Raw genomic sequence first — 27,500 nt, forward strand, 5'->3', positions numbered from 1 at the left:
ATATATATATATATATATATATATATATATATACGTGTGTGTGTGTGTGTGTGTGTGTGTCAAGCAGACCTTCACGTTACACCGTTACTACAACAAAAATTGTTAACACGTTTCCTGCGGTTACGCATGGAAGTGTGCTCGGCGCTCGCTTATTCACAATGCTGGTCTTCTGTCGGTGTGCCTCTACCTCGTGCAGAAGCCACGACAACCGATCCTTACCACCGGCAACCACGTCTGCGTATGTCTCAATCACTGACGCGTTCTTCCTTGCAGCAGCATTGGAAACTTTAGCACACTACTCAAAATCACGCCCAAACGGATAGTCGTCGTAGGTTTCCCATTCATCAAGTTGCTGCAGAGCTACCGGCTAGTATCCATCAGAGTAAGTTAGAATACCATACAAGGGACTCATCCACCCAATCCGACAATTATGTGTCCCGCTTAACGAGCGACGCACCATGCTCAAACTCATTCGCCACTGGTGCATGAAGCATGCACCAGTGGCGCATGAAGCATGAAGCATGAAGCATCCGAAGCATGGTCGAAGACATAGTCCCCTTTTCATTAACACCGACGTAACCCGAGACCGCATGAAACACCACCACTTCGGACCTCAAGTAAGCCAAGTGGGAATACATGACGGCCAACGCAGCCCCGACAACAGACTAGTTCAGTAGTGCAGCCTCAGGCCTCGCCTGGGGGCGCTATCGGGCAGTGAATGCGCGTGGCTGTCTGCACCGGTGCCGGCTATCGACCCTAGAAACGACCTGAAGCCGTACCATAGAATGCTGCACTACTGGACGGCTGAAGAGCTTGTGGTCGGAGCAGCGTTGGCCGTGATGCCTCCCCACCTGCCTTATTTGAGGCGCGAGATCGTTGTGGTCTGACTCGTTTCAGGTGACGTCAGCGATGAAGTCTGCATAGGTGTAGTATACCGAGCGCCCTAGGGTGATACAGAATACATCAATTGGCATGACATATTAATGGGCTGACCAGGCTCAAATGAGCGATACAAAAAAAAAAATTATATTCATCAAAGACCTTCTTAATGATCTCTTCTTCCACATTTTATCATCTTTTAACTGAAATAGCCATCTTGAAGATCATTGAATGCAGTCCACAGTCCTGCCCTCCTTGAGGCCTAAACCTAGTTTTTGAGCTTTACGCCCACGAAGACACGCGGACTATTTCGAGGAGGCTATTTTAAGGTCGCCACGGCATCCTTGACGACCTCAGAGCGCCACTTAGATCCTCCCACTCCACTAGCCATGCGCCGATCAACGCCAAAAGTATAATTGTCGATTCATTCATATCTGGCGTTGATGAGTACGATTTCCAGGGGCATATTTACCAAAAAAAGAAATTGTGTTGTGCAGAACAGTCTTTTCCACTCGGAAGTATACCAAAAGTTCTGAGAGAACTTATTTCATCATATCTGATGCTTACCTCATTGTCCGCAAATGTGGAACGTTCCCTTAAACTTCGTCAACACCTACGAGGTTATACACATCAGCCACTACATCGCTCCTTCTGAAAACGAAGTTGGGAACCCATCAAACGCTGTCCCTGAGGGCGGAATATAAAAAAATGTCTAAGAAAAACGCTCACATGGACAAACGTCTCAGGGCACGAGACAGAAGACCACAGTGAACACGTAGTGTTCTATTCTTGTATATATTCCGCCATCTTATTGGAGCGAAGGCTGCTGAAGAATAAAAAGTGTACTTATTAATCACAAGACTGCTAAGCTTAATTTTAAGGTCGGGATTAGTTCATGTGGTGCGAAGCTGGCTTGGTGACGGCTTACTGTTTACGTCATTTAGCGAACCCTCTCAAGATCATTAGTGGTCAAGCAATGCCACCTCCGGGCGGTCGGGCAGCCTTCTTTGGTAAACCGCACACGGCGAATCAAAAGAATGCTGCCCTGTTGGGCTAGTTAGTGAGTGAAATGACCTTTAGATGAAGCCCCATGTAGCTAGGCACACTAAAGCCATCAGTGCAAGCAAATAATTATGTAAGGGACCATTGACCATCGCAAAACTGTCGTTTCCACATGGTTTACTCGCGCCAGACAGACCACATTGTAGTGACTTTCTTTTTGGGGGAAGGACAAGCGAACACCTTTTGCCGCATATCTCACTGACTTTGTGGGACACCAGTACGCGATTTCGGGGGTGGCAGGCCACTGTCGGTGCCAATGTTTTCAAGATACAAAAGCTCTGCGACACCTATTTAGTTATCCCGTTCTTTCAACGTTGCCTGTTTAAAGACAATTCCAGCAGGATCCTCCATGCTTCTTTACAGCATTTTGCGTAATGGCTTCCACGTGACGCGTATTACAGGCAAACGTTAAAGTAATAACGACGAGCTCATAATCCGTTCAAGCACGCTTTATTTTGGACAAAACTCCCGAAAACTTTTTTCGGTTAAGCCGCAAAAGGTCATAGCGCCACAAACAAATGTTATTGCGCATTCTGCATGACAAGAAAGACCCTGATGCTTCTGATGCTTAGCTTGCAAGGCCATGCAATAAATACAAACCCCCTGCTTGCTTGATGGATAATTCGGAAAGTATCTCAGCTGAGTTTGGGAACCACAGTGAGCCTTTGCCTCTGGTGTAAATGACTAGAATATGACGATTCTAATGACTCTTTCAAATGTTAAAACCCATTACACATTTTTTTTTAAAAAAAGAACTGACAGTTAGCGCGGCAAGGCCGGTAAGCTCCGTGTGCCGGGGACCACGTGCACCCACCGGTTGTAGGTGTTGTCAGCACTCGGTCAGACGTAGCCTTGTGACTCCGAATTTGTATGCTCCTCCTGTCAGCAGCATATTTATCCTTATACCATCAGGATATTTAGAAAATGATTCGCAAATTCCGGACGGCTTATTATAGTTTGTCACCACCATGATTGACCAAATCCGTACGCTCAGATCGTGGCGGATAAAACCCTGAAAAATGGACACTGATTTTTAGTAATTATTTCGTAGCATCAAGCTACCACCTTGGTTCTTTAACATAACTTATCTGTTAAACGGACGATATTGGTCGCTGAAATGGGCTTCACGCATTCAAATTTTGAATTCGAAAAAGTTGTATGCCAAATTTACTCAAAAATGTTTTCACTCAAGAAGGTTTGTGATAGAGTAGGCAACTGCCGCTCGAAAATAATTTTTAACGAGGCCCATATCTAGATCACAGCGTTCAATAATATTCGGTACAGCGCGCGATAGATTGTCAACCTAATGTGGAGGAGTAGGAGTGTTATATACAGGAAGGTTGAAGCTCGTACAACATCAAAATAACAACAAGGTTAAGCACGTTTGTTGAAAATAGCACTTTCCACATCATTGCATTGCACATGGCCGACGCTGGGCTTACTTTCATTGTACGCTGAATGCGAAAAACGGTCATTGAAGCCCAGTCGAAAGCGAAGCGAGCGCTTGAGGTGGCGTTCACACTGACTGCATGACAAGGCCTCACCCTCACCGTCAGAGGCTGCAACGCCTGAAACCGTTCCGCGGGGTTTTGTTCAACGCCAGTACGTTACTTTCAGCGATTATTGGGTAGACCCAAGTTTCCATGAGATAGTTTGAGATATTCCAGATATGTTAAGCGCGGAGATAGATTAGCAGATAAAATGTTTGATTTTGAGGCACCCAGTGGTCCAACATTTGCTTTTATTTTATAGACACTTGGGTGGCCACTGCACACCCCTCTGCGCTGTGGGCACCGACACTAATCACTTCTTCACTTCTCGTAAATATTTATACTTACAGTACGCCGCAAGCGCAAACGTCAAGCAGCCCTTTGCCTCAATCATTTCCGCCCGTTTGTTTGCGAACACTTGCGACATACAGTCGTCCAAACAGATCGGTCGCCGTCCGGCTCTCCGCAACACCGGCGGTGTGTAACACGTGCGGCGCGGACTCAGAGCCCGCCGCGGATTCAGAGGCCCACAGCTTACAGCGCGGACTCACAGCCCCTCTGAAGCACAGCCTACAGCGCGGCGAGACGCACTCGCCGAGTCGCTAGTCACGTCATTCACAGATCCCAAAACGAATGATGTCCTGTTCCTCAGTGACAAGGACAAGTTCCAAGTGGTGACGGGCGGCACGGATCTGGACGATGCGGGTCTGCAGGTCCGCCTGCCAGCCAAGGTCGTCATCGCCGACTACGACAGGTGAGATATGGGGACGCTGCGCCGCCGCAGCCCAGGTCAGCCGCGTCGCCGGGCCGCTGTTCCGCAGCCGCCGCAGCCGCACGCGGCGCCACAGCTGACAGTGACGCGCAATGCCGCAGGTGAAGAGGCGGCCGCTGCTCTGGCTTCGGTATCAATGCCGTCGGCCGGCACACTTGCGGAAATAAGTTATTTCTGCCCCGAGGCCTCGACTCGCTGACGGAATGAGGGAGTGTGGTTCGGATACAGCTGTTGTAATACCAGCCCGGTGACATGCCGTGTGTCGGGTCGAGCCGAAGTAATAAGGTATCTGTGCGGAATGGGTGACAACCACTCTACACATGTGAATGTGCCGATGGGGCTATGGTTGTGTTGGGAAGAGGTAGGGCAAATTTCGAAGGCTTAGGCCGAGCATACTTTTAGCGTGGGGATAGCTACTCAGATGGCAATGGCTGCATTTGTCTCACTCAGTGGTCCACCATTTGCCTTATTTAATCTGGGTCACCCAGAATAGTGGGCTACGTGGAATAAGCTTCAACGTCTGTGCCTGCAAATGGTTTCCAACTCAATGTACAGGGTTCTGCGATAAACCTATTGTTTTCGTGTCGCACGCCGCGAATGTTCATGCAACTTAAAAGCTTTATGTGGATAGCTACACGAAATTGTCGCTTTATCACTGCTTATGAGTGTCGCTGGCTGAACTGGATCCCGAGGGCCCATTTCGCCCCGGTGTGAAACTTCATGTTTGGCATGCACACTCATGACGATTCGTGAAAAAGCGCGAATTCATGCCCACATGGTGTTATAGAAAGTACAATGGATTGGCATTACGGAGGTCCAGGTTCAAATTGCATTTGCTGTTGATTGGAGTTTACGGGCACGCCGACTGCGTTGGTCATTTGGCGCCCATAACGAGTTTTGTTTTACCTATCTAAGGACCCGCATAAATGGCCCCAAAGTTCATGTGTTTGAGAAACAAAAAGATCTGTTGAGATTCCAGAAATGGTGAGTTGTCTCCTAGCATATCACAGAGCGTAAGGGGCAAGTCATGCTATCCAAAGTAGCGTTGGCGTTCTTCCGCGAGGCGCGGACAAGATACAAGGATATGGCGAACGGTAAGGACAGCACCACATCGATGACAGATAGGTTTATCGGCTCCCTCCAACATGTAGCCGTGGGTTGCGTACGTGTGCCCGATGCGTAATCTGCAGAGGATCACTTCTTCTCGCCGCATTTTGCGAAACAAGAGAAGTACCGACCCAGGTTAGGTTTTATCTCTCTAAGCTTATTACCATCTATCCGATCCCAACAACGCTGTCATTTGTTGTGCAGGAAGGTTTTATTGCAGGGTAAAAGTCCCTGGCAGGAAAAGAAAGAGAGCGAACACATGGAGAGAGACACACGCTGCTCGCCTGGCAGCCGCGTCAGCCACTCGTTGCCCGCGATTCCAACGTGACTGGGAACCCAACATAGCATGACTTTCTTTCCAGCCTGATGCAGCTGAATCAAACGTATTAAAATGTCCTGTATAAGGGGAAATGATGGATAAGAAGACTTCACACTCAGAATGCTGCTCAGAGAGTCCGTCAAAATGAGATGTAAGGGTTCGTCACCGACTTCAGTAAAACATAGTGCCTTAATGACTGCTATGAGCTCTGATGTGAACACCGAAGCATTTGGGGGCAATGAAAACGGCCGGGTGACGCCACCGCTCACAAACGCACAGCCCATACCATCAGAAGTTTTAGAGCCGTCCGTGTAAGTATGTGTGTAACCCTCATATAACGCTATACGCTCAAGCGCTCTGGACCTCATTATATCTGGCAGCGAGACATTTTTGTTTTCATTTCCGTCAGAGATGTGTCTGTGAAGGGTGAGATCAAATGCCAGGGAGGAGTGTACAGGTGATCTGATCGCTTCACCTTTCGAATGGGAATTTCGTTTCCCGCAATACGGCTTGTATCCGGGAGCCAAAGGTCACAGCATGCGCCCGAGGTGCATGGCGAACAAACGGCACAGCAGGCCGCGGAAAGACTGCGTGATATGCGGGATGCCACGGAAACTGTCGCAGCTTAAGTGCATAACGCATGCCGAGCATTTTCCTCCTCACTGACAACGGCGGCCCGTGCGATTCTACCAGGAGGCTTCGGGTAGGTGTACGGAACGTCCCTGTGATGGCACGTATAGCAGTGTAATGGATGGTGTCAATGTTCCGTTTGGTGGACTCGCACGCGCTGTCATAAATAAAACATGCATAGTCCAGCTTAGACCGTATGATCGCCCGATACAGCAGCAAAAGCGTGCTCCGATCTCCGCCATACGACGTGCGCGAAACACATTTTAATACGTTCAAAGATTTAAAACAACGTTCACGTAGCGTCTTAAGATGTGCCTTATATGTAAGTCGGCGGTCAAAGTGTAGCCCGAGGTATCTAGCCACAGGCTGTTGGGATGCATTGCCCATACAGACGGATAGACAGGTCGCCGCATTGCCGGCTACGACAAAAATGCATGGCTACAGTCTTGCTACGTGAAAACCTGAACCCGTTCATGGTACCCCACTTCTCAACACGGTCAACAGCGAACTGGAGTTGGCGTTCCATCGATGGTGCTCTTGCTGCGCTAGTCCAAGTGGTAAAATCATCAACAAAAAGCGCACGACCTACAGACTGTGGAAGCCCAATCCCGATGTTGTTGATCATGACGGCGAACAAAGCTTCGCTGAGAACGCCCCCTCGGGGCACACCGTTAACTTGAAGATGCCTCTCAGAGAGCTCGTTTCCAACACGGACACGGAAAGAACGGTCAACTAGAAAGTTTTGAAGAAAGGTGCCCATATTGCCGCGTATACCATACCTGCATAGCTTGAGAACAATGACTTGACGCCATGTGGTGTCATAGGCGTCCTCTATGTCAAAGAACACTGCGCCTATGTGTCAGTTTGCTTTAAATCCCATGCAATCGCAGCGTCAAGAACAAGAGATTGTCCACTGTGTTGCGAATCTTTCTAAAACCACACTGGGCTTTTGCAAAAACGCCGCGATGTTCTAAAAACCAAGTTAAACGGACATTAACCATCTTTTCCATTAACTTAGGGCGCGATGAATTGAGAGAATTAGGTCTTTAGTGTAAAGGATCTGGTCCACTTTTACCCGGTTTTAAAATAGGAACGACAGCAGCTTCTCCCCAAGAGGCTGGAAAGTCACCACTGGCGGTTCAAATCCCAGTGGGTGACTCTTAGTTAACTGTCGGGTAAACGATTCAGCATGACGGGGGCCCAAGTCTTATAAGTCGATCCCCTACATTAGCGTGCCTGACAATGTTGCTTCCCTTCCGGCCAATGTGAGCGAACTTTTACGAGAAGTTCTAGGACGAACGACGATGAAGTCAAGCAGAGCGGCGTCCCTGAGCCTGGTTGCAAGGACGTCTTTAAGCCCACACTGAGAGCCCCTCTCAGTGACGTCAAAGACGTCGCAAGAACTGTTAAATAGACACCATAGGTAATGATGCTCTACCAACCCTTGAAAAAGAAGTGACTGGACGCTAGGTAGGTGGGCCCAAATGGCAAAGCAAGGGTACTTAAACTGGGTAGAAAACAGCAACACAGAATCTTAGTACATTGGCGCCCCAAACATAGGTATTGGTATCGGAAGGTCCATAAGTGTAAGCGAAGGGACGCCCAAACCCAAGCGGGGAGCAGGGGTGACAACAGTTATTAAAGGAGGGAGCTATTAAATACAGGCACAGCTGTTTCCGAGCTTACCAAGAGTGCACCCCCACCCATACGTAGAATGGCTCTAATAATTGACTAAATTTAATTAAAAACCAGAGTCCACAAGCGTAGACAAACAGGAACCTCGAGTCTAAGCGGCGGAGCGCCTAAAAACGCAAATACATGAAAACCAACGAATAGATAGCATCCTTTAAGGACAAACATCAGGGCGCTTCAAGAACAAATAGAGAAGCGCCTCCATGCTTAGGGAGAAGGACTCGCCTGTCCCAGCAGGTCGCGCTCTGGACCCTAAATAAGTGGGCGTCAATCAAAGTAGGAAGGAGAACTACACACATTTATGTACAGGCATACCGCAGGTACATATACAGGACTGAGGACGTGCATTTTATGTGCATTTGCGCCCGCAAAGGAGAGGTGAGATTGTGTTCCTGGACAGAATAGGGAGACTTGAGAAACAACCGAGGGGCAGGATCCGAGTGTTGTGTGGCGGGTCGTCATGGAGGTTAGTCACAGCAGCCGCGAAAAGACGCTGAAAAGACAGCACCTCAGGTCTGGTGGACTGTGACGAAAAACTTTGATGTATCCCGTGGTATCCCGTATCTATGTGGTAAATTTAAGTGCTCCACTTAAGTATGACTTCATATGGCACTGTGATGAAGGGTGTACAAGATCAGTTTCACCCCATACCCACTCTCCATACATAACGCGCCTAACGCCGCCTTCCCCACGGAGAGGGACTTATCGCTGAAAAGATCATCCACAAATATCGTCTGTTCCCAATGCATATACCGTTATGATAAACAACGATTCACATTAATCGGCATAGTCATGAATATCGCAGTGTCAAATAAATAGTCCTGGGTTGTTGGTCGGTTACAAGCGTACATGAAGATACCTACACACATTCACGTCGATAGCTGCGTTGCCGTTTGATGGCGCGGGAGCGGCGTGCGGCACTTCGGCTGGAGCTGAGTGCAGGCAGCACGGCACATCGCATATACGGCAGTGCCGAAGGTGGGCCGGAGCTTCCTGGAAACGCTGCATGTAGCGCAAAAACGTGATGTTGGGCGATTTATATGAGCTTCGACTTTGTGTAGAGCATGCCGAAGTATTGTGGGTGTTTTCAGTCATGTACATAGCTGGTTGAAGACAATGGTGATTTATTACCAATTAGCAAATCTGCATGTATTTGGTAAAAAAAAAAACAGGATGCCCAGACACATATTTCAAATTCACTGGCTTGCATACCTAATGCATTTTACCACAGCCTCTGCTATGTGTAACGCCCATGTATATAAAGTAGTTCCAATGTGACGTTTTGAATAAAGCTCATAGAAATCCATGACACCCGTCGAAAATATGGGGCAAAATCTAAGCGGCGGCAATTTTTGGAAGTGATTGCCGTAGTGGTTCAAGTGCAATGTTTTAATCAGTCCCTAGTCATCCAGAATGCCACGCAGACTTAACTGATGTTGTCGCTGGTACGCACACCTACCTTGGTGCACAGGTAGTTGCGACACGAGTTATGATCACTATCACGGCTATTGATCGGTGCATCCATTCAAGTGTACTGTATTATATGTGCTTCCTTGAACGTGATGGCCACATGCACGCAGTCGGCAGTGTCTAACTACAAGCAGTGTCAAAGACATCGATGTTTCCCTTCGAAGGATGATGAGGAGCACTGCGGCGCGTAGTCCTGATCCTGTGCCAGGAATGAGCGCGTTCAGCATACCGCCCCTGTCCTCAGCACTGAGAAGTTCAACGACCTGGCACTGATCAAGACAGTCGAGCCGCTACGGCCGTCAACTCGCTTGTCGGGCGAGTTCATGCAGCTGGCGAAGGGGAGGCCGTCTGACGGCACCGCCTGCTTGGTGCTGGGCTGGGGTACCACTCGGTCGGGCGGCAGCACGGTGCGACGCCTGCAGATGGCGCTGGTCACCACCCAGTCCCGGGACCGATGTGCGGAGGCGTACAGGTGAGCGACGCCAAGCACCTACCTCTTCTCGTGGAGAATGTGGCCTCCCATGAAGTGACTCCCACCACACAACAACAATCCTTTCTATCGTAAAGGTATTAAAACCACAAATAAATCGTTTGGCTTTAATTTTTCGGAGAACGAGCAGAAAATAGTTTTTGCACACAGCAGTTTTCAGTGCGCAACTGTGTTCGGCCATAGCGCTGTAAGTGCAGACCAAAACTGCCACAGATGCTGCGTCACCATGCATGGTATGGGAGCCAAGATGCATTACGCCATGCTTCAAAACGGACCCACAAGCCGCACCCACGAGCCTACCGATAAAAAACAATTTACGCTTCTTTTTTGTAGAATCTGCATCTCTGGAAGTCCTATACGTCACACAGGCAGAGCGCACATGACATTCTCCCGTAACATTGGGGAGCGGTAAAGTTTCCATTTTTAGTTGGAACGTGGCGCACGTGCCACGATCCCATCATTGTTTTCCAGCACACCCTTGAGTGGTTAGATATAGAAATTAATAGATTGGGTTCATGTGCTAATGACTGCGTTGTCGTAAGCGATATGAACAGCTTTGAATGACACCACACGCGTCACTAGCGACGCTTCTAAAGGCTGTAAATCACAAATGCGCGCACAAATAGCTGTGCCTGCGTGAAACGGCCTCGGTGGTCAAAGCACTGGTAAACCCCGTAACATCATCAATTACTCTGTACATGTATATTTACTAACATATAAATAGGCAATATGTCACTCCCTGTGATGTGATGTGGTGTGATGTGATGTGATGATATGTCCCCGTGAAGAATTAATGTGTGTGGTAGTCCAGCTGCTTTCAGCAATTCCTCACGGCTACCTGCTTATCTTAAATGTCATTACGTCCTTGGCATTTCTGGGTGGCTGCCATGGGGCGCAGAAGAGCTTGCTTTGGCACAGAAAGCACATCGCCCAGAACGGTACATCCATCATCACTGTTTTGGAAGTTTTGACACCACGTCGAGATACACCGTTCATACAACCGCATAAAAACGCCCACGCGCGCTCGTCAGTCAGGTGGTGGTGCAGCGTCGTCTGCATCATGTGGTAGTGTACGGAGGATTCTTAATCAGTGTCCAGGAGGGTATCACAATGTTCAAGCATGGTCTGCATACATTGGTGAAACAAAAGGACAATCAAGCAGCGTTAGGAGATATGACAGCAAATGGTTGACCTTTGCTCCCTTGCGCGAAAAGGCGCAGGTGTTGGCGCCTGTCCTAGATGACTATTGGTCGTTTGATGGCCCCTTGGCCATCTCTGTGTAGATCGGAATGTTACCCATTGGTCGTCCCGGTACCCCAGCAAACCGGTACACTCCCTCGCGATGTAATTTTTTACTTGGACCCATCTATCGGTTTATGCGATAGCAGTGTCCTTTGACTCCCCTCAACGCTTTCACTGTTGGGAAGCCCTTCGGCCGACATAGCGACCGACGGGCAGCGTTCCCTATCGCGTATGCCACTCATGCGGCAAGGCAGACGCTTTTGGCGCAAATGTTGCTTCACCATGAGGGAATGTTTGTGAAAGCCTTTGCTCCGATATGTGTCTGACCAGAGTGTAGCGAGGACAACCGACGTGCTGCCTCAAAGCACGTCTTGTACAGCCGCTAAGCCTGTGAAGCCATCTTATTTTCAAGTCTCCGGACTTGCACGTGGAGCCTCTGAAACGGGAGCTGTGGGAAGCACTGGCACCAATTATCAAATATTGGCATCCCTCCCCTTTCTGCCCAGCACCCTTCAGAAAGTCCAACCCCGGTGCAACACCTGTGTGACACCTGTCCTCCGCCGTTACAGAGCGCAGCACTACAACATTTACGACACGATGCTGTGCGCGGGCGGCGGCGCGCGGGACGCCTGCCAGGGCGACAGCGGCGGCCCGCTGGTCTGCCGAGGCGACGGTGGCGCCCTCTCGGCCGACGGTGGCACCGCCGCCGACCTGCGCCTGGCCGGCGCCGTCAGCTGGGGCGTGCGCTGCGCCACGCCCGGCATGCCCGGCGTGTACGCAGACGTCAGTAGCATGCTTCAGTGGATCCACAGCAACATGGAGTGACGCCACGGACGGTGGCGTGACGTCACGAAGCGGGAGCTCGCGCCACCGAAGTGGCTGAGCCGGGAATGACGTCATTGCTCGTAATTGACGACGGGAAGTGACGGCACCCACTTGCGTCGATGACGTCATCACCGGAAGTGGCACTGCTGACTGCTCGGTCTCGGGTAGTCAAGCCAGCTGCTCTGATGAGTGGCCGAGTTTCAGGAAGTCTCTTTGGGATGTGCTCCATCGGTTATTGCTGCTGTTTCGTTGGTTAATGTACACAACTCCGGGGCGGGAATATTCGAATCCTTAGCATCAGCTGATTCTACTGATTGCCAGAAATATAGCCCACCGTGTAGGTGCTCATTGCGCTGCATCTAAATAAACTGTAACTTACGTACAGTCACTGCTATGTCAATTTTGGCAACGCAAGCCACATTGGTATCACGCAGCCACCCAGTCTAGAAGCGCGCCTCTATGCGAAAACAGGGACACACAACCAATCTAGAAGTAAAGGTATGCCTATAACGTTTGTCATGCCTGCCTTGTCAGCGATGCTTAATCGGTCTCGCGAGGGCCTTCCCACAACAGGTGCCAACCAGTGTTTTGCCCTCCGGCTGTATGTCTGGCCTGATGGTCCCGCACCAGCATGGGCGGACGTCGGACGTCTGCTACACGACAGGCGCGCCGCGCTGAGCCCGCTGTGCGTGCTCCTCGGTGACTGCTGCCGCCCCGGGGCGGCCGGCCCGCCATGGGTCAACATGCGACATCACGGCGCCGGACAGCGCTATATTTCGGGCTTGGTGTGGTGACGCCGCGTGGTGCCAACAGAACGGCTCGCAGACGACCGTCAAACGATGTGTCCCCGTTGGGCGGTCAACCTTACGTTCCGAATCGAAAGCGGGAAGAAAAATGTACCCGTTATGCGTAAATGAATATTCGCAAAAATACTGCACGTCTGAATAAATAATTTTTGGGTCGGAACGCACCCGGCATCTTCTGTGCTATCAAAGCAGCAGGGTGGTCTCGGCACGATGCTGCCGTTCTGAGCGCGCGCGGTCACAGTCCACACAAGGCAACTTAACATTCAACATTCCACGTTGCTCCACATTCTTGGAATACAACCTCAGGAGCACAATAACAAAAGGCAAATTGATAAGACCACGCCTCTAGAGAAATGCGTGTACCGCCTGTGTCAATGAGCTATCACAAAAGTTAGCAGAAGCCATGTCGTGAAACACAACTCGGGGCAACGCTGCTTGATCACTGACGAACCATGGTGTGTGTACTTCCCGTTTATTATCAGCAACACGCCACCATAATGAATTGGCTTACAGCGGCCAACGTATGAAGGTCCCTGCACTTCCGAGAGAATCACTCAGATCTCAAAGCTCGAAAAAATCTCGCACGCGGTATCTTAAACAAGATACAGTTTGTTATGCAAGGCGAATTTCACGCGTTTCAAGAGCCAATGAGCTTATGAGCTTAATTAGCACATGTCCAGAACTAACATTACTGCCAATGACACGTGTAACAGTTTGGCATTTCGACCTCCTTTCCTAAGACCCTCCCCGCCCCACAGTGACACCAAGCTTGGTGCAACGTAGACACCGGAGATACAAAACATCCACATGCACGCGCACATCCGCTTGACACCAGCTAACGTGGACTACTCACCGCACAGAAGATCTAACGACCGCACCTCTCGTGGCTATCGGTGCACAAATACGCGAATGGATTGCTGATGCAATGGTTATACGGCCACGGAGAAAATTGGCCATCCAAGCGGGGTAAGCATGCCGACCACAGTAAACATGCGCCTATATCACCGCGGAAGGGTGGCATGGCGGCGGCAGCGCAGAATAATTATTGGGGGATGACCGAGCGCTCCATGGGGGACGCCCGGCGTTTTCGCTCCCTGGATATGTAGGACACAACTCAGGATCACACGCCCCGACACCCCGCGCCCGGATCTGGTCAGCGGTGACCCGTCACTCGGACAGACGCGGCCTCACAGCGGTCCACATGGATTCGGCCCGCCCACCGGCGCTTGTGTGGACGTGCTGTGTCCACTACACCGATGAGTACACTGATGCTGACCATCTGCCCCTGACGACCGTGTCATTATTTCAACGCGTTTTTGGTCCGACCCTATTTTGGGACACCGGTCAAATGTAGCAAATAGCGTTGCTCCACATGATTTTGGCCAAGCCGCCATAGACTTTTACTTATTAAGGATTTCTATCACCACCTGAAGTCTGTTTTTTTTTTCGTGTCGATACCGAACTCCCACAATAAGCTTTCTTGTTGAGGCTCTAGGTCGCCAACTCAGCCACTTCCTTGATGATCGTGGCCATGTCCCGACCGCAGCCCCCTTGTCGACGATGCGGCCTTGGCCCTGCCGACAGCCTGTTCTCAACGCACCTGCTCGCTTCCGACCGCCTACTTCTTGAGGATGCGGACCATGTCCTTGTTCTGGCTGGTGACGCGGAGGTCGGCGCGGTCGGTCGCCTTGCTGATGCGGTCCAGCATGTCGTTCTGTTCGGAGATCTCGTCACCGAGACCCTCGGCGAGGCCGCGCAGCCTTGTCAGACCCGAGCACATGTCCTCTGGCGGCGCACGCAAGCCCGTCACTACCCGCCACCGGGTACGGGCGGCGGCCGCAGCCACACCAACACGTCACATAGAATAGTCGATAAACCCCCACCCGTCGTCACTGGGACTTAACGACGCACTCAGCTGCTCAGGCATTATGGCGTCACCCGCCTCTCACCCTGGCAGGAAGGGCGGATGTCGCGAAAAATCGAACCCCGTTTTTCGTATCTCTAGTTTTTCAGACAGGGAGCTCAACCACTATACCGCTGTAATCCTAGACCTATAACCCATGCATAGCAAAACATAGTTAGGTTGTAAATAATGCAACTTAAACTAACAGTCATGTGGATCTGGCAAGTATCTACATGCTGCTGACCACAACAGACGCAGTCTCAGCCTCTATCATATTTCGCTAGCTAACTGTACAAGAGCGCTTAAAAATGAGTATCACTATAATCGCTATTGATGTTCAGTGTTCTCAAAAATGGCAAAATTATCTCACTCAAAAGTGTACCAATGGAACCAAATTTCACGGGATTGCCCGGAATTTACTGTCCAGCTCAAAACACCTTCTGGCAAGCAGCGAGACAACCGAATTATGTAATAAAAACAACCGAAAGCTTCTTTTCGCGAGAGCTTGGGCCCGATCCCAGAGCATAGACCATTTGCGTTCAGTGGCAGCTACGGCACTAACCCAGATTCCTGTCCAGTTGGGCGTCGACACGGGCGTACGGGTCAGCGGCGGCCGGCGTCGACAGCGCCTCGTCATCCAGACCGCGCATGCGCAGTCCAGGATGCGGCTGAGACGGCCGGTCAGCGGCGGCCGCCTCCGTGCGCTGCAGGGTCTGTTGGAGGCGGCTATCCGATGACGACTGTGGCACGGAAGCGGCGCCAGCGCCGGCCGGGCGCGCCGGGTCCGCTGTTGCCGCACCACGACTGCCGAAGTAGCTTTTCAGGCTGCTGAAGACGCTCTGCAGGCATGGCGTAGCGGTCAGTGGACGAGGGGTCGCAATCAGTGGTGAAGCGGTCTGAAGTGATCTCATGTGGACTCATGGGCGATACACAACTAGTGTTGTCCGCAAGGCGACATATTTGATCTTGATACGCAGTCCTTCAATCATGGTAATACCTATGTGACACTTTCGCGGAACTAATAATGCTCACAGAATTGTCCGGCCTTTACTGTCCAGCTCGGCAGACATGCTAGAACGTAGCGGATTATCCACGTGATGTTCTTGTTATATGCCCGCCGCAGTACAGCAAGCCCGTCTCCACAACTCCGTCGTTCAGAGCGGCTGTCCTCGGATTCAGCAACCCCCAGCGGGTGAGTACGAGTCGCTTCAAACCCTCGCTTTTCAGCCCGGACTGCGACTGCCTGCGGAGGGTGGCAGCGACCGCGCTAGACGTCAGGTGGAGAGGAAGAAGGACCGCACCGAGCATTACGGCGCATTAAACGATGGCTATGAAGTTCTACCATTAACCTGGGATTTAACGATCGGACAGTGGAGTCATGGCTGATACAACAGACCCTCCTTAGCCTGCCTCCATCCCGGTTTAGGCTCAAATTTATTAAATGGATCGTTGGCCTTTGGTCAGTAAAAAAACGACAACTAAAACGGTCCATGGTCTTGGAAATAAAGAATAATTACCCGTTTATAAAATACTTCACGCATTTTTGATAATTTTCAGCACTCCTTCCGCGCGCCCCAACTCTGGTTACAGGCTGGTTACGCTGGACAGCCCCCCCCCCCCCCCCCTCCCCTACTTCTAACGCTGTGTTAAGCGTCACGTCGAACAGGGCAATGTCCATTCGACTCCAAACTGTGCAAGTGGTGCGAAACAGAGACGGGAACGTTGGTGGTAGATGAGAAATAGCCAAAGACATCCTGCTCTAAGGTCTTTAGTATTTTTAAAATGCTTAACTAACTATGACATATTTCGAGATCTAGAACCTTTTAATTGGACAATAACAACGTATCTCTCGTTGCCTGTTCAAGAATCAGATCTGTTATACTGGGCAGGCAAAAAGAAGCGAAGAAGGGCCCCTCTGCCCCATCGCTGCACTATTATGCTTTAGGAACTGTTCCACCACTCACCACTCCTCCACGCCTTGATGCGGCGTGCGTCCGTCACACCGAACTCCGCGGGACCGTTCACTATCTCCTCCTCACTTACGTCCCTCGCTTCGTAGCAGATAATGATTCCCTTCGATGAGTCCTTGGTTTTATTCTTCACGGCCATAGCCAGTGATGTGTCCATTTTATCTCCAGCATGCCCGATACTGGACACGAACTTGTAAGCAGCTTTCCCACCATTCCTAAACTCAAACCCAATACTACCATCTCTGATTCTGTCGCACCTCAGAATTTCGCCGAATCTGTCGCACCTGTCTCGACGTTGGAACGGCGAGAGGGACGCCAGGGGTCTCTCCTCTCTGCGAAATATCAAGAACCGAGGGCTGGGCGCCGCGCCACTGCTGCCCGGGATTAGATCGTTCCTTGTTCCCCTAAGGGGACAAGTACTTTTTAGGTTTGATGTTGCCATGCAATTCGTATGATCATTTGAGAGGACATCTGTATTATCATTTGACACTGCGGCTCCCCAGTCACCTCGGATCCCAACCAGGAAAGGCTCACTCACTAAGAGGGAGGTGGTGTCTCCAGAACTACCACGATGCTATACGGAGTGAACGACGCCTCCCGTATGGCCAGGCGTAACCGAGGATATCCCACCGTCATGACCGTGGTTCAGCGCCGCCGCTTCTTGATCCCTTAAGTCACCACGTGCAGTCGGGCGCACCAGGCGGGGACTCACGAAGGGTAACCGGCATCCAGCGCAGGCGACAAGCCGCTAGATCAGTGTGGATCCCCGCGAGCAATGCGCCCCCGGATGTCCTGGTCAAAGTGGAGTGTTGGGACGCGCCGTGACTGACCCGCACGACGCGCCCCTCAGCTACCAGGAGCTGATCAATCAGGGGCGCAGGCGAGGGGGCACGGCGATCCCACTAAAACGAGGATGAGGAGTGGTGAGAGCGCCGCGTACTTGTATGCACGTGATGAGGAAGGAGTGGGCGGCATAAGGAGCAGGAGCTCACGTTCCGACAGGGTCGCCATGCCCTAAAATGACCAGCTGGCGCTGTCCACCCGTTATCGGAACTGAAACCCAAGAGGACCCGACTCTCCTAGACTGGCCAAAGCCGATGCTCCTGCGGGGCAACATGAATCCTAAAATAAAAACGACCGAAAAAGGGTTTATCCATGGTTCGCACCGCACACGATGGTCGGTGCAATACGATCATTGCTTTTACCAGGTCGGCAGTCCCGTTTTCTCCTCTGTCAGTAACAATTAGACGATAATCCCGTTTTCTCATCTGTCAGACTTATGGCGCTGCGGCGCCTGTCCGCTCAGATCTGGACCTGTTTATGATCCATGTTCTTCAGCTGTTTTGTGATCCGAGAAATGTTTTTGACGTTTATGGAAAAGTGAGAAGAATAATGGCAATATTGCATGTGAGGGCAATGTTGCATTGTTGCAACCATATACTCTCTGATCAATCAACTTTCCTTTAAGTCATGCGAAATGCTACAGCATAACTTCAAAGTATTGTGATGCTGCTGAAAACCTCACAGCAGTGAAAAAAACATTGAAGGTAGAAGCCTCTCAGAAGTTACTCAGTTTCAGAGGCTGGACCTGGATAGCCTGTTGAAGTAATGTAATTTATAATTATTTGGTGTTAAAACTCACCCAGACACTCAGATTTTGGGTTCCTTGTATGGACCATTGACCATCCCACATTGCATGGGCTTACATATTACCTGTGCTATTCTGCATTTCCAACATGACTGACAACTCATGTCTGTATGCAAGGAATATAAAATGTAGCATGGACACTTCCAGTTAATCAGCTTGGTATAATATTAAACATGTCTTAGTGTTTTAGCCTGAGCCAGCTAAACCACCAAGTCCTAATGTCTGTAAAAGCCAACTTAGATTGTCATGACCCTGGTATCTTAAGACACATTTTTGAAGCACTTGAGTTACTGTGAGCCTGCTGGTACATACTACTTCAGCCACATCCTACCAGTCCTCTTCCCAGTTTTCCAATTATTTCTGAATGCTAGCCAGAGACAGAAGCAAAAGATGTTACCAATCATGCTTGCTATACTCCAAACATACCTGTGACGACTATATAGGTACCTGCATGGCTCAATCTTTGGTGTCTTACCTTTATGTTGCTGATATGCCTCTGGCTGACATTCAATGTTGAGTTGATGTCATCCAATCTTCGCTCTGTGTTTTCCAGCTGCTCTCTCTGTCTGATAAGCTCCTGAAAACATAAAATACATTTTGTCCTAATTTGCCCAAGGATTGACAGTTCTTATCATTCCACATCTCAGTGTAAGCTTAAAATCACATTTGCTATGCAATGTCACATTTTTCCTTTGAAGTTTGGAATGGACAGACATAAATATGGACAAAAAGCAGACAAAAACCTGAAGTTAGAAAATTGGAGGGTGTCACACCTATCTTCAGATTTTCCGAACTTTCAACAGGAGCCACAGCTGTCAGTCATCTCAGATCATACAGTGTACATAATGCCTCAAATCATCAGACAGACTGACAGGAGGTGTGCAAGGGCTCAGAATAGATATGGAGAGCACCTTTTCTACAAAGAGGACAGATAGCATGCTTTTTGTTGAACAATTTTTTTTTTAACTGGACTATTGCTTGCTTCAGGATGATGTATACTGAATTGTCAGCCTCTGACAGGCATTAATACTAACATATCATGGCAATAATCACATTCAGCAGTGGCTGGCCTGTTTGTTTGAATACAAATCAGGACAAGATGCCTTGTATCAAATATCCAGCATGACCTTCCTTAAGGAAATATCATCCATAAACACATATTGGGAATGATGGGCTTAGGCATATGATAAATCATGCACAAGACATTCTTGGATAGTAATTGCCTAGGACAACCTCCAAAAGCCCTGCATCCAGCTTTTCAGGGTAATAAAAAGCCTACACACTGCCAACAAATGCCTCAAGTATACAAAATAGTGCAATATCAGGGCATGGGTAAGGAGGTACCAACCTCAGCTGTTTCAATACCAGCTCGTTCTGATTCTTGAAGAAGACCCACTGATCGACTAGAAGAATCCAGTGTGCGCTGCTCAATTTTTCTACGCTCCTCTTGAAGTTGAAGCCTTCTATCTTCTAGGGGATTGTGTGAACCAGACTGATGCCCAGGAAACATGTAGCCAGATGAACCTTGTTTAGGGTGCCTCAAAAAGTCATCATCAGATACTGGTTCTTCAACGGAGAAGAAGGGATTTTTCGCATCACTATACTGCCTTCCTGCCATGACTTCGACTTGTATTTGTAGGCGTGCACTAAAACCGCCCTAATCTACTATAATATAGCTTTTATGTGCGAAGCCGTATTTAACAAACACACAGCCGACGGCTCCCTCAACCCAACGCCGTACAACAGTCCAGGCGTCAGCCTTAATGCCCAAGCCTTAGCCCGCGTTCAGCCCTGTCGCACCAGGGTTTTCCTCAAGGCTACTAGAGTAAAGGCTACTTGGGTTTTCCTGCAAATTCCCGCTGCTCTTTCACTCACAACCAACTTACAACTCTCGAATTTTATCACGAAGCAACCAAGGCGATATATCGGGTGGCCCGACCGTCCCGACTACGCATCTGTCAGCAAAGAGCAAAGATCCCTATATGACGTCACTGGGAGTACATCTTGAATACTGGGACGACCGCATACGTGACGTTGCAAGGTACGCGGGCGATGCATGTGCTACAACACGTTTGATGAGTAGAACTAATGGTACGATCAAGGCAAACTTGAAAAAATGAGTACATTTTACAATTAGTTCAATATTGAAGGCAATTCATGAACCGAGGCGTTGGTACAGGGAAGCAAGTCATTCGATGACGATCCGCCGCGTTTTGCGTCAGAGAAGCGCTGGACAAAATGCGCGCATTTACGACTTCGGAAGCATCAGATGGACTCAAAATTGCACCCCCTGCTTGCCAATTTACTCTGCCCATCATAGCTGCGGCCGTCTGATGAACTTACCCAGGTGAATCCATGGAGCTTCGAGGCCACGGGTTTGCATTTTGATAAGTCCCCGGTCAGGCAGATCAACCAATGGAACAAAATGGTTGGTTTGGTTGTTTGGATTAGAGCCCTTTCGACCAGAAATGATCATTTCAGGGCCGTAGGATGAAGGAAACTGGTTAACGGTGCGGCAGGTTCGCATGCACCTGGGAGGCCAACCGCCGAGTTTTAACCCGCGCATGTGCACTGGGTACCCGGTCGGGGTCGCCCTTCCCACGGGGCCTCTCGGCCCACTCGCGGCTGACGCATGCAGTCTACCCTGGACAAGCGGAGCGGAGCGAGGATGCAGAATGAAGTGAGACAGAGGATAAGAGGGCCGGATCCGGACACAATGGTGAAATATCGTTGTAGCCTAGGACGCTTACCGGATCGAGTGTGCGTGTATCTTTAACCCTCCTGTCTGATATATACATACATACATATATATATATATATATATATATATATATATATATATATATATATATATATATGCCTGTTTCAGGATCGGTCAGGTAAAACAGTGTAATAAGCTAATGCACCCCAAGCTCCTCAGCTCCGACCTGGATTTTGTACATTGTCGCGGCTCCATCTAACGGGAACAGCCAAGTCAATGCACACTGGGTCTAGCCATTCACCAGAACTGTGCCCTGGCCGCCAGTGGTGCAAACAAAGGAGGGCACAGGGAACACATGCCCCTCCCATCCACCCCTTCGATCCCGAGGGGTCCGAAGGACCCCTCGAGGCCGATGATGAAGAGCCCGAAAGGCCAGCCACAAGTCGTATTCGGGGCGCTGGTCCGCAGGAACGAGCCCCCAATTGTCAGAGGGACCTTTGCGCCAGTCGGGGAACCCCTGAGTCAATAAGCGCCTTCATGCCTGTCACCCACCGCCGGCACCGCACAGTGGGCTCGGTGTCGGTATACGCCTGAGGGTCTTCTTTGTACCGCTCTAGGGAGCAGCAGTCATCGATCGCGTGCTGTATTCCTGGTCTGTATTGGAGCCCCCGTGACGTTTTGTTTTTATATGGGGTGAGCCATGAGGAATGTCGTTCTTGATGCCCTCTCTGACACCCGAGAGTGCCTTGCATGGCCCTAGATGCTTGTCCATGGCTCTAAAGAGTGTCCTGTATGGCTCCTGATGTCCGTTTCTAACACCTGAGAGTGCCCTGCATGACTTCTGATGCCCTCACCTGGCACCCGAGAGCGCGCTGCATGTCAGGAGCGGGTATCCGGGAGTGCCCGGCATGGCTCTTGATGCCCTCACCTGACACCCGAGAGTGCCCTGTATGACTGCAGGACCCTGGTTGAAAAAGGTTGTAGCAACCAGTTGACTCTACTTGCTGCCATGATCAAAAACACAACTTCATGTAGATTTATAGACTTCCACGCAAACTGCTGGACCTGGCTTGGCTGATGGTCTCCCTTTATAGCCCGACGAAGACTGCTTTCAGGCGCAGCCTTACTTCTGCCCAACGCGAAACCTTTGGCTGCTTTGTCACCCACCTACCCCTTTCAGCCAGCCTGGCGATGTCAGACGCGCCCAGGTACTCCATACTGAGCCCAGACTCAGCACGCGTAGGTGATCAATGCAGACTGTCCCTGAGTAAGGGTGCCAGGACCCTCACGGTCCCCACTAAAGCTACTCTTCAGCCATCGGCTTGCACGAGAGTGCCATTGCAATCGCAACACACCCCGCAGGACTAAGCTGCGAATATAACTAGGCGTGCCACGTAAAGAATAGTGCTGGTAGTGAGGCCGATTGCGAGTTTGATTAAAACGGATGACAGCGGTGGTACCAAGATATTGCACGCTGTGCACCGGAAATAAAACCCCCGTTTCATTGAGCGATCACACGGTTTCACTAAAATTGCGCGACTTGTTAATTTATTGATGCTGTAATGCATCTCGCAGTCCATTTCGTGGGTTTGCCGATGGAGAACGTAACGCATAGATGCAGCTGGCTGCGAAACTTTGGCTTGTGCTAACGTTGATACGTGCATCGGGTACGCGTCCTAAGACATCATGCACGGCGAATTCAGACAATGTATTGAACATTGCATGATTTAAGCTGCTGCGCTATTCATTTGCTTCGTAGCTCCTACGCATCAGTGCACATTGCATGCATCGAACGGTCTTACATGTCGAGAATAACGGATACCAGTGGTAGTTAAGGCATGGTTTTACTGCTGGCGTATATGCAAGTGAGAGTATTGCATTTTCAATGTAAGGGGGAATCTCATAAAATGCGTTCAGAAAAGCAACTACTTCGTCAGAGTCGTAATTAATATCTTTGGCAATCTTATTCTCGGCTTGAACGCACACAACTCGCACCAAAGAAAACGCTGGATTCTGCGGATAAGTTTGTTTATTTTCGCGAGGCTAGAAAGCTCGATGGATCAGATGGCTTATTTTCATGGGGTCAGAATGTTCGATTGGCCTGGGACCCTAGGCCGACGTGGCCCGTAGGCCACAGCGCCGGACAAGACATTCCTCTCGGTACCCGCCTCCCAGGACTTGGCTCCCTGTCTGCCTCAGTACCCGCTTCCCAGGACTCGACTCTTCGTCTCTCTCGGTACCTGGCGCAGGACGCCCGCAGACAGCTGTGCCTTTCACGACGAGCTCTGACACGGACTTGCATCGAGCATCGCAGCCACGCGAGCATCTGCGCATAATGCCCAGCAGAAGCACCAGGCGCGGAGATGCGACTTTGAAGGTCACTGTCACTGCCACCGCCGCGGTCACGTCAGGGGCTGAACATTGACCGTTCTCGGCCACTGATAGGCTGTCTGAGGTCGGTTAGCACTGGCTCACTTCGGGCAGATGTCGCAGCTTTCAATCAGTAAGTTTGGAGCATTAATTTGAAAGTTTGCAAGCCAGTAATAAACTTTTTCCGTTCAGTTTGTGTGTTGTTAACTCTGCGGCCGCTAACCTCGTTTGCCCACACACGTTCTATCCGTTACCCGTGATGCCAGCCCCCCTTCCTGTATCCCCGGTGGCCCCGTCGCCGTCCGCCACCGAAAAGGCCCTTGATAAACGACTTGGCTCCTCGCAATAGGCCAGCGATATGCTGCTTGGGTCCGCCGAAACCACGCTGGCGCCGACCGCTCCAAACCTTGTGGCGGCCGTGGCCACCGCCATGACCGCCACGTGACGCACCGTAGCCGCCGCCATGACCGCCGCGTGATGCGCCGTAGCTACCGCCATGACCACCGCGTGATACACCGTAGCCGCCGCCATGACCGCCGCGTGATGCGCCGTAGCCACTGCCATGACCGCCGCGTGATACGCTGTAGCCGCCGCCATGACCGCCGCGTGATGCGCCATAGCTGCCGCCATGACCGCCGCGTGATGCGCCGTAGCCACCGCCATGACCGCCGCGTGATGCACCGTAGCCTTGTGAGGACACAACGTATCCTGAGGACCCGCGACCTCCTGGGCGCCCTCCGCCGTAGCCTGACGAGCCATGTCCTCCTGACCGCCCTACTCTGTAGCCCGAGGTAGAATGTCCTCCGGAGGATCCACCGTATCCGGATGATCCGTAGCCACCAGAGGATCCAGCATATCCGGATGATCCGTGGCCACCAGAGGATCCAGCATATCCGGATGATCTATGGCCGCCAGTGGAGCCACCAAACCCGGACACCCGGTGAACGCCGAAGGACTGACCGTAGCCGCCGGAGGACTGGCTGTGGCCACCAGAAGACTGGCCGTAGCGACCAGAGGACTGGCCGTAGCCACCGGAGGACCTGCTGTGACCACTGGAAGAATGGTCATGGCCGCCGAAGGACTTGCTGTACCCGCCGGAGGACTGGCCGTGACCACCCGAAGACCGGCTGTAGCTGCTGGAGGACCGACCGTATCCGCCAGAGGAATGGCCTTGACCGCTGGAGATCGGTCGCCAACCGCCACCTCCCGCCTGGCAGGTCACCGCCAGGGCGACCACGAGGCCGCAGCCCAGACCAAACCTCTGCCAATCGAGAGAGGACGGGACATGAGCGGTTGTCCAGGGGCGATTTACTTGTTCGAAAGTCTGAACGTAGGCGCATACAAGCGGGCAAAACACTAATAAGAAGTCTTGTGCAAACGGGCGGACAAGGTTAAATACGTGATGAATTCAGCACTGTGGCAATATGTGTCTCGGTGGCAACCGTACTGCAGTCTCTAAAGCTAATGACCGCACTCTGATGAAATGTGGGAGCCTCATTACTAAACACACTGCAAAACACCAAGATTGTATTTCTCCGCGCATGGCTATGCTTACATCACTGTGATCAAATAATTGCATCTCACAATGAAACAAAGTGTAAAACACCATTGCTGCTGACGCGAGGACCAATGGAACCATTTACTGCAGTGTCGATAACGACGGTAGCGTGCACTGTTTACTGCAGTGTCGATAACGACGGCAGCATGCACTGCTCACTCAGCGCGGTCAGCGCGTCAGCACGTCTTACCGTCAGCCGCATGTCGCCCCGGTGCGCGCCCGGCACCCCTTCCCTGCAGTGGTCTGGCCGCCGACCGCCCACACATCCTTTTATACAGCTGCAGGCGGCAGGCAGCCGCTTGCGGTGGGGTGCTGGGGGTCAGGGGCGCCTCTCCCATCCCGCGCCGCTTCCCTCGCCCCCTCACCATGCGTCGCCGAGGGTGGCGCCACCGAGTCCACGCAGAGTCGCCTGGTAGCGCGAGCGGCCAGGGCGTGGCGGCGGGTTATGAGACGTTACGCCCCCTTCCCCCCCCCCCCCCCTAGACGCACTCGCCTGGTAGCGCGAGCGGCCGCGGCGTGGCGGTAGGTAATAGAGCGTTGCGCTCAGTGCGTTGCCGCCGTCCTGCGCTCATTACGGCGCTCGGCCTTCTTCACGGCGCGCGTCATGTTCGTTATGCGAAAGGTGGTGCCGCCGGCGCAGGCACCAGTATGACCTCGGGACGTCCTCGCAAAATTACCGTGTCTTTACCGTGCTATGAGAGATGCAGATAGTGGCATCCGGGAGGGGTGCTCTCCGCCCAGGGGGGAGGGGAGGGTGTGGGATTTCCAGGAATGGTCCGTCGGCGGCCAGCGTGTAGACGACGTCGCCACGAAATCCGTGTAATGCATCATTCGTGAGATTCAAGAGGGTACTTGGGAGCGCAGGGATGTGCGGGATACTCTCGTGATGTTCAGCTAAGATTTGGATAAGACTTCCTTATGGTCGTCATTGATTAACCTTCACATCTCATGTCGTCGTTCCGTTGACGAGCGTTCTCATACAAAGCTGTAGTGGGGAGTGCTCCAGGGGATGACATTTGTTTCAAGGGAGGGCTTTCCCCCACCTCTTCCTGCACCAGCACATCTTTCCTTTCTGAAAGCAAGTCATTTGTGGAATATCACTTCCCAGCGTCCCAAAACCAGGAAATTTTGGCTTTTGCTCAAACGGACAGTGTTTACCTTATTTCGGCACCAGAGAATGTTGCCATTTCTACGAACGACCTATCCGTGGAATGTGAAATCTCCGTCTTCGTAAAACTACGGAGCTTAATCTGGAGTTCTTCCATATTCCCGCGAGTACAGTTTGTGGCTTCGTGATCGTTTGCTTGTGATTGCTGTTTGAGAGAGTGGCGATGCCTTCCTGTAGGATCAGGAACGCCTCCTTGCTGCATCAGTTGTACTGGTGATGTCAACCGCGTTCATCCGGTACAGCGGTCCCATATTCGTGTTTAAGACATTTTTAGTCCTGTGTCTTAACCAAGGCCTGTATTTGTGGTAGAATGCTGCATTTAGCTGACTGCCACTGATTGCCGGCGCTCAGTCTTTGTTAGGCCGTCACGGCCTAACTTGGTAGCGTGCCACCCCTATCACCTTGGTTCGCCAACTCCACGCATGAGCCAGCGTGGAACCTCATCCTACCGTGTGAGCTTTCAAAGAACACCGAAGTTACATAGTTAAGATCACATGTTTTCTGTCTTTAACGACCTATGCCAAGATAAAAACCTACCTATTGAAAATATGTGAAAAAGTGTTCTTTCTCTTGACATCATACAGAAAACCCCGAAACAGATTAATCTTACATTCCACTACATAGGCCATGACGGTCTAGATAGGCAATGCACCTCCTTGTTCATTTTTTCCTTACTTCGCACAGCAGCGGGTGTGGTACTTCTTCTATATCTGGCATCAGTAGTGGAGGTACTTCCGGCAGTGATCATGATTCGAGGCTTACGTCGACAGTCGCGGAATGCGTTCTACCAGCGTATTTGTATGCGATTTTGCCATAGGCTTAGGAACGTTTCAAAAAGTGGGGCGGGGGTGGGCCAAGCTCAGGGTGTACTTCAGGAACCTTTTCTGGAAAACGAGCTCGATGACTGGCGGGGGGGGGGGGGGTAGGGATGGAGGTTGTTGTCGCTCTTTATTCAAAGGTCATGGCTGCGTTGCTATATATGCATCTAGAGCTGTTTATCACTGGTGCACAATCTGGCCGATTCGACTCATCCGTCATTTGGCAAATAAGGCTATCCAGCTTCCCCAGATTTTTCGTCCATTTTAACATCGTCTTTCCTGAGGAAGCGAAATTCCACGAACGGGTAGGCATTTTGGGTCATCAAGGAAGCATCTGTCTCCACAGTGTAGATGCCAAAATATGGCCTGGATACAGGCTGGTGAGAATTTTGAAAGGGCATCGATGGGTCATAGTGCGAAGGATTTTTCATGGGCCGTCATTTCGCTGGCCGCCTTTCACGAGATAAGACTTGTAGCAGCATTTTAGGCGGAAACGAATTCGGCAGCTTGAAACTGCTAGCAACAATGTGACAAAAGCCATAAAACTGGAGTTTCTATTTTAAGAATAAAGCCACATAAT

At 50.9% G+C, this 27,500-nt stretch overlaps 2 protein-coding genes across 2 annotated transcripts; one reads left to right on the top strand and one right to left on the bottom strand.

Moving 5' to 3' along the window:
• Window positions 1-3,118: 3,118 nt before the first annotated feature.
• LOC119109802 (trypsin alpha-3-like) lies at window positions 3,119-11,978 on the top strand. Its single transcript, XM_037233556.1, has 5 exons — window positions 3,119-3,136; window positions 4,001-4,185; window positions 9,666-9,893; window positions 11,723-11,799; window positions 11,935-11,978. The coding sequence occupies exons 1-5, from the start codon at window positions 3,119-3,121 to the stop codon at window positions 11,976-11,978; spliced, it is 552 nt and encodes a 183-aa protein (XP_037089451.1).
• Window positions 11,979-13,240: 1,262 nt separating this feature from the next.
• On the bottom strand, window positions 13,241-20,208 carry LOC119110560 (synaptosomal-associated protein 29). The gene is made up of 4 exons (XM_037234438.1): window positions 19,654-20,208; window positions 18,781-18,882; window positions 15,250-15,526; window positions 13,241-14,569 (listed from the first exon to the last, which is right to left on the bottom strand). Exons 1-4 carry the CDS (start codon window positions 19,921-19,923, stop codon window positions 14,403-14,405), a joined length of 816 nt encoding a protein of 271 aa, XP_037090333.1. The 5' UTR covers window positions 19,924-20,208; the 3' UTR covers window positions 13,241-14,402.
• Window positions 20,209-27,500: the final 7,292 nt, after the last annotated feature.

Source organism: Pollicipes pollicipes, unplaced genomic scaffold (genome assembly GCF_011947565.3).
Source record: "Pollicipes pollicipes isolate AB1234 unplaced genomic scaffold, Ppol_2.1 Scaffold_7231;HRSCAF=8579_pilon_pilon_pilon, whole genome shotgun sequence".
Lineage (NCBI taxonomy): Eukaryota > Metazoa > Arthropoda > Thecostraca > Pollicipedomorpha > Pollicipedidae > Pollicipes > Pollicipes pollicipes.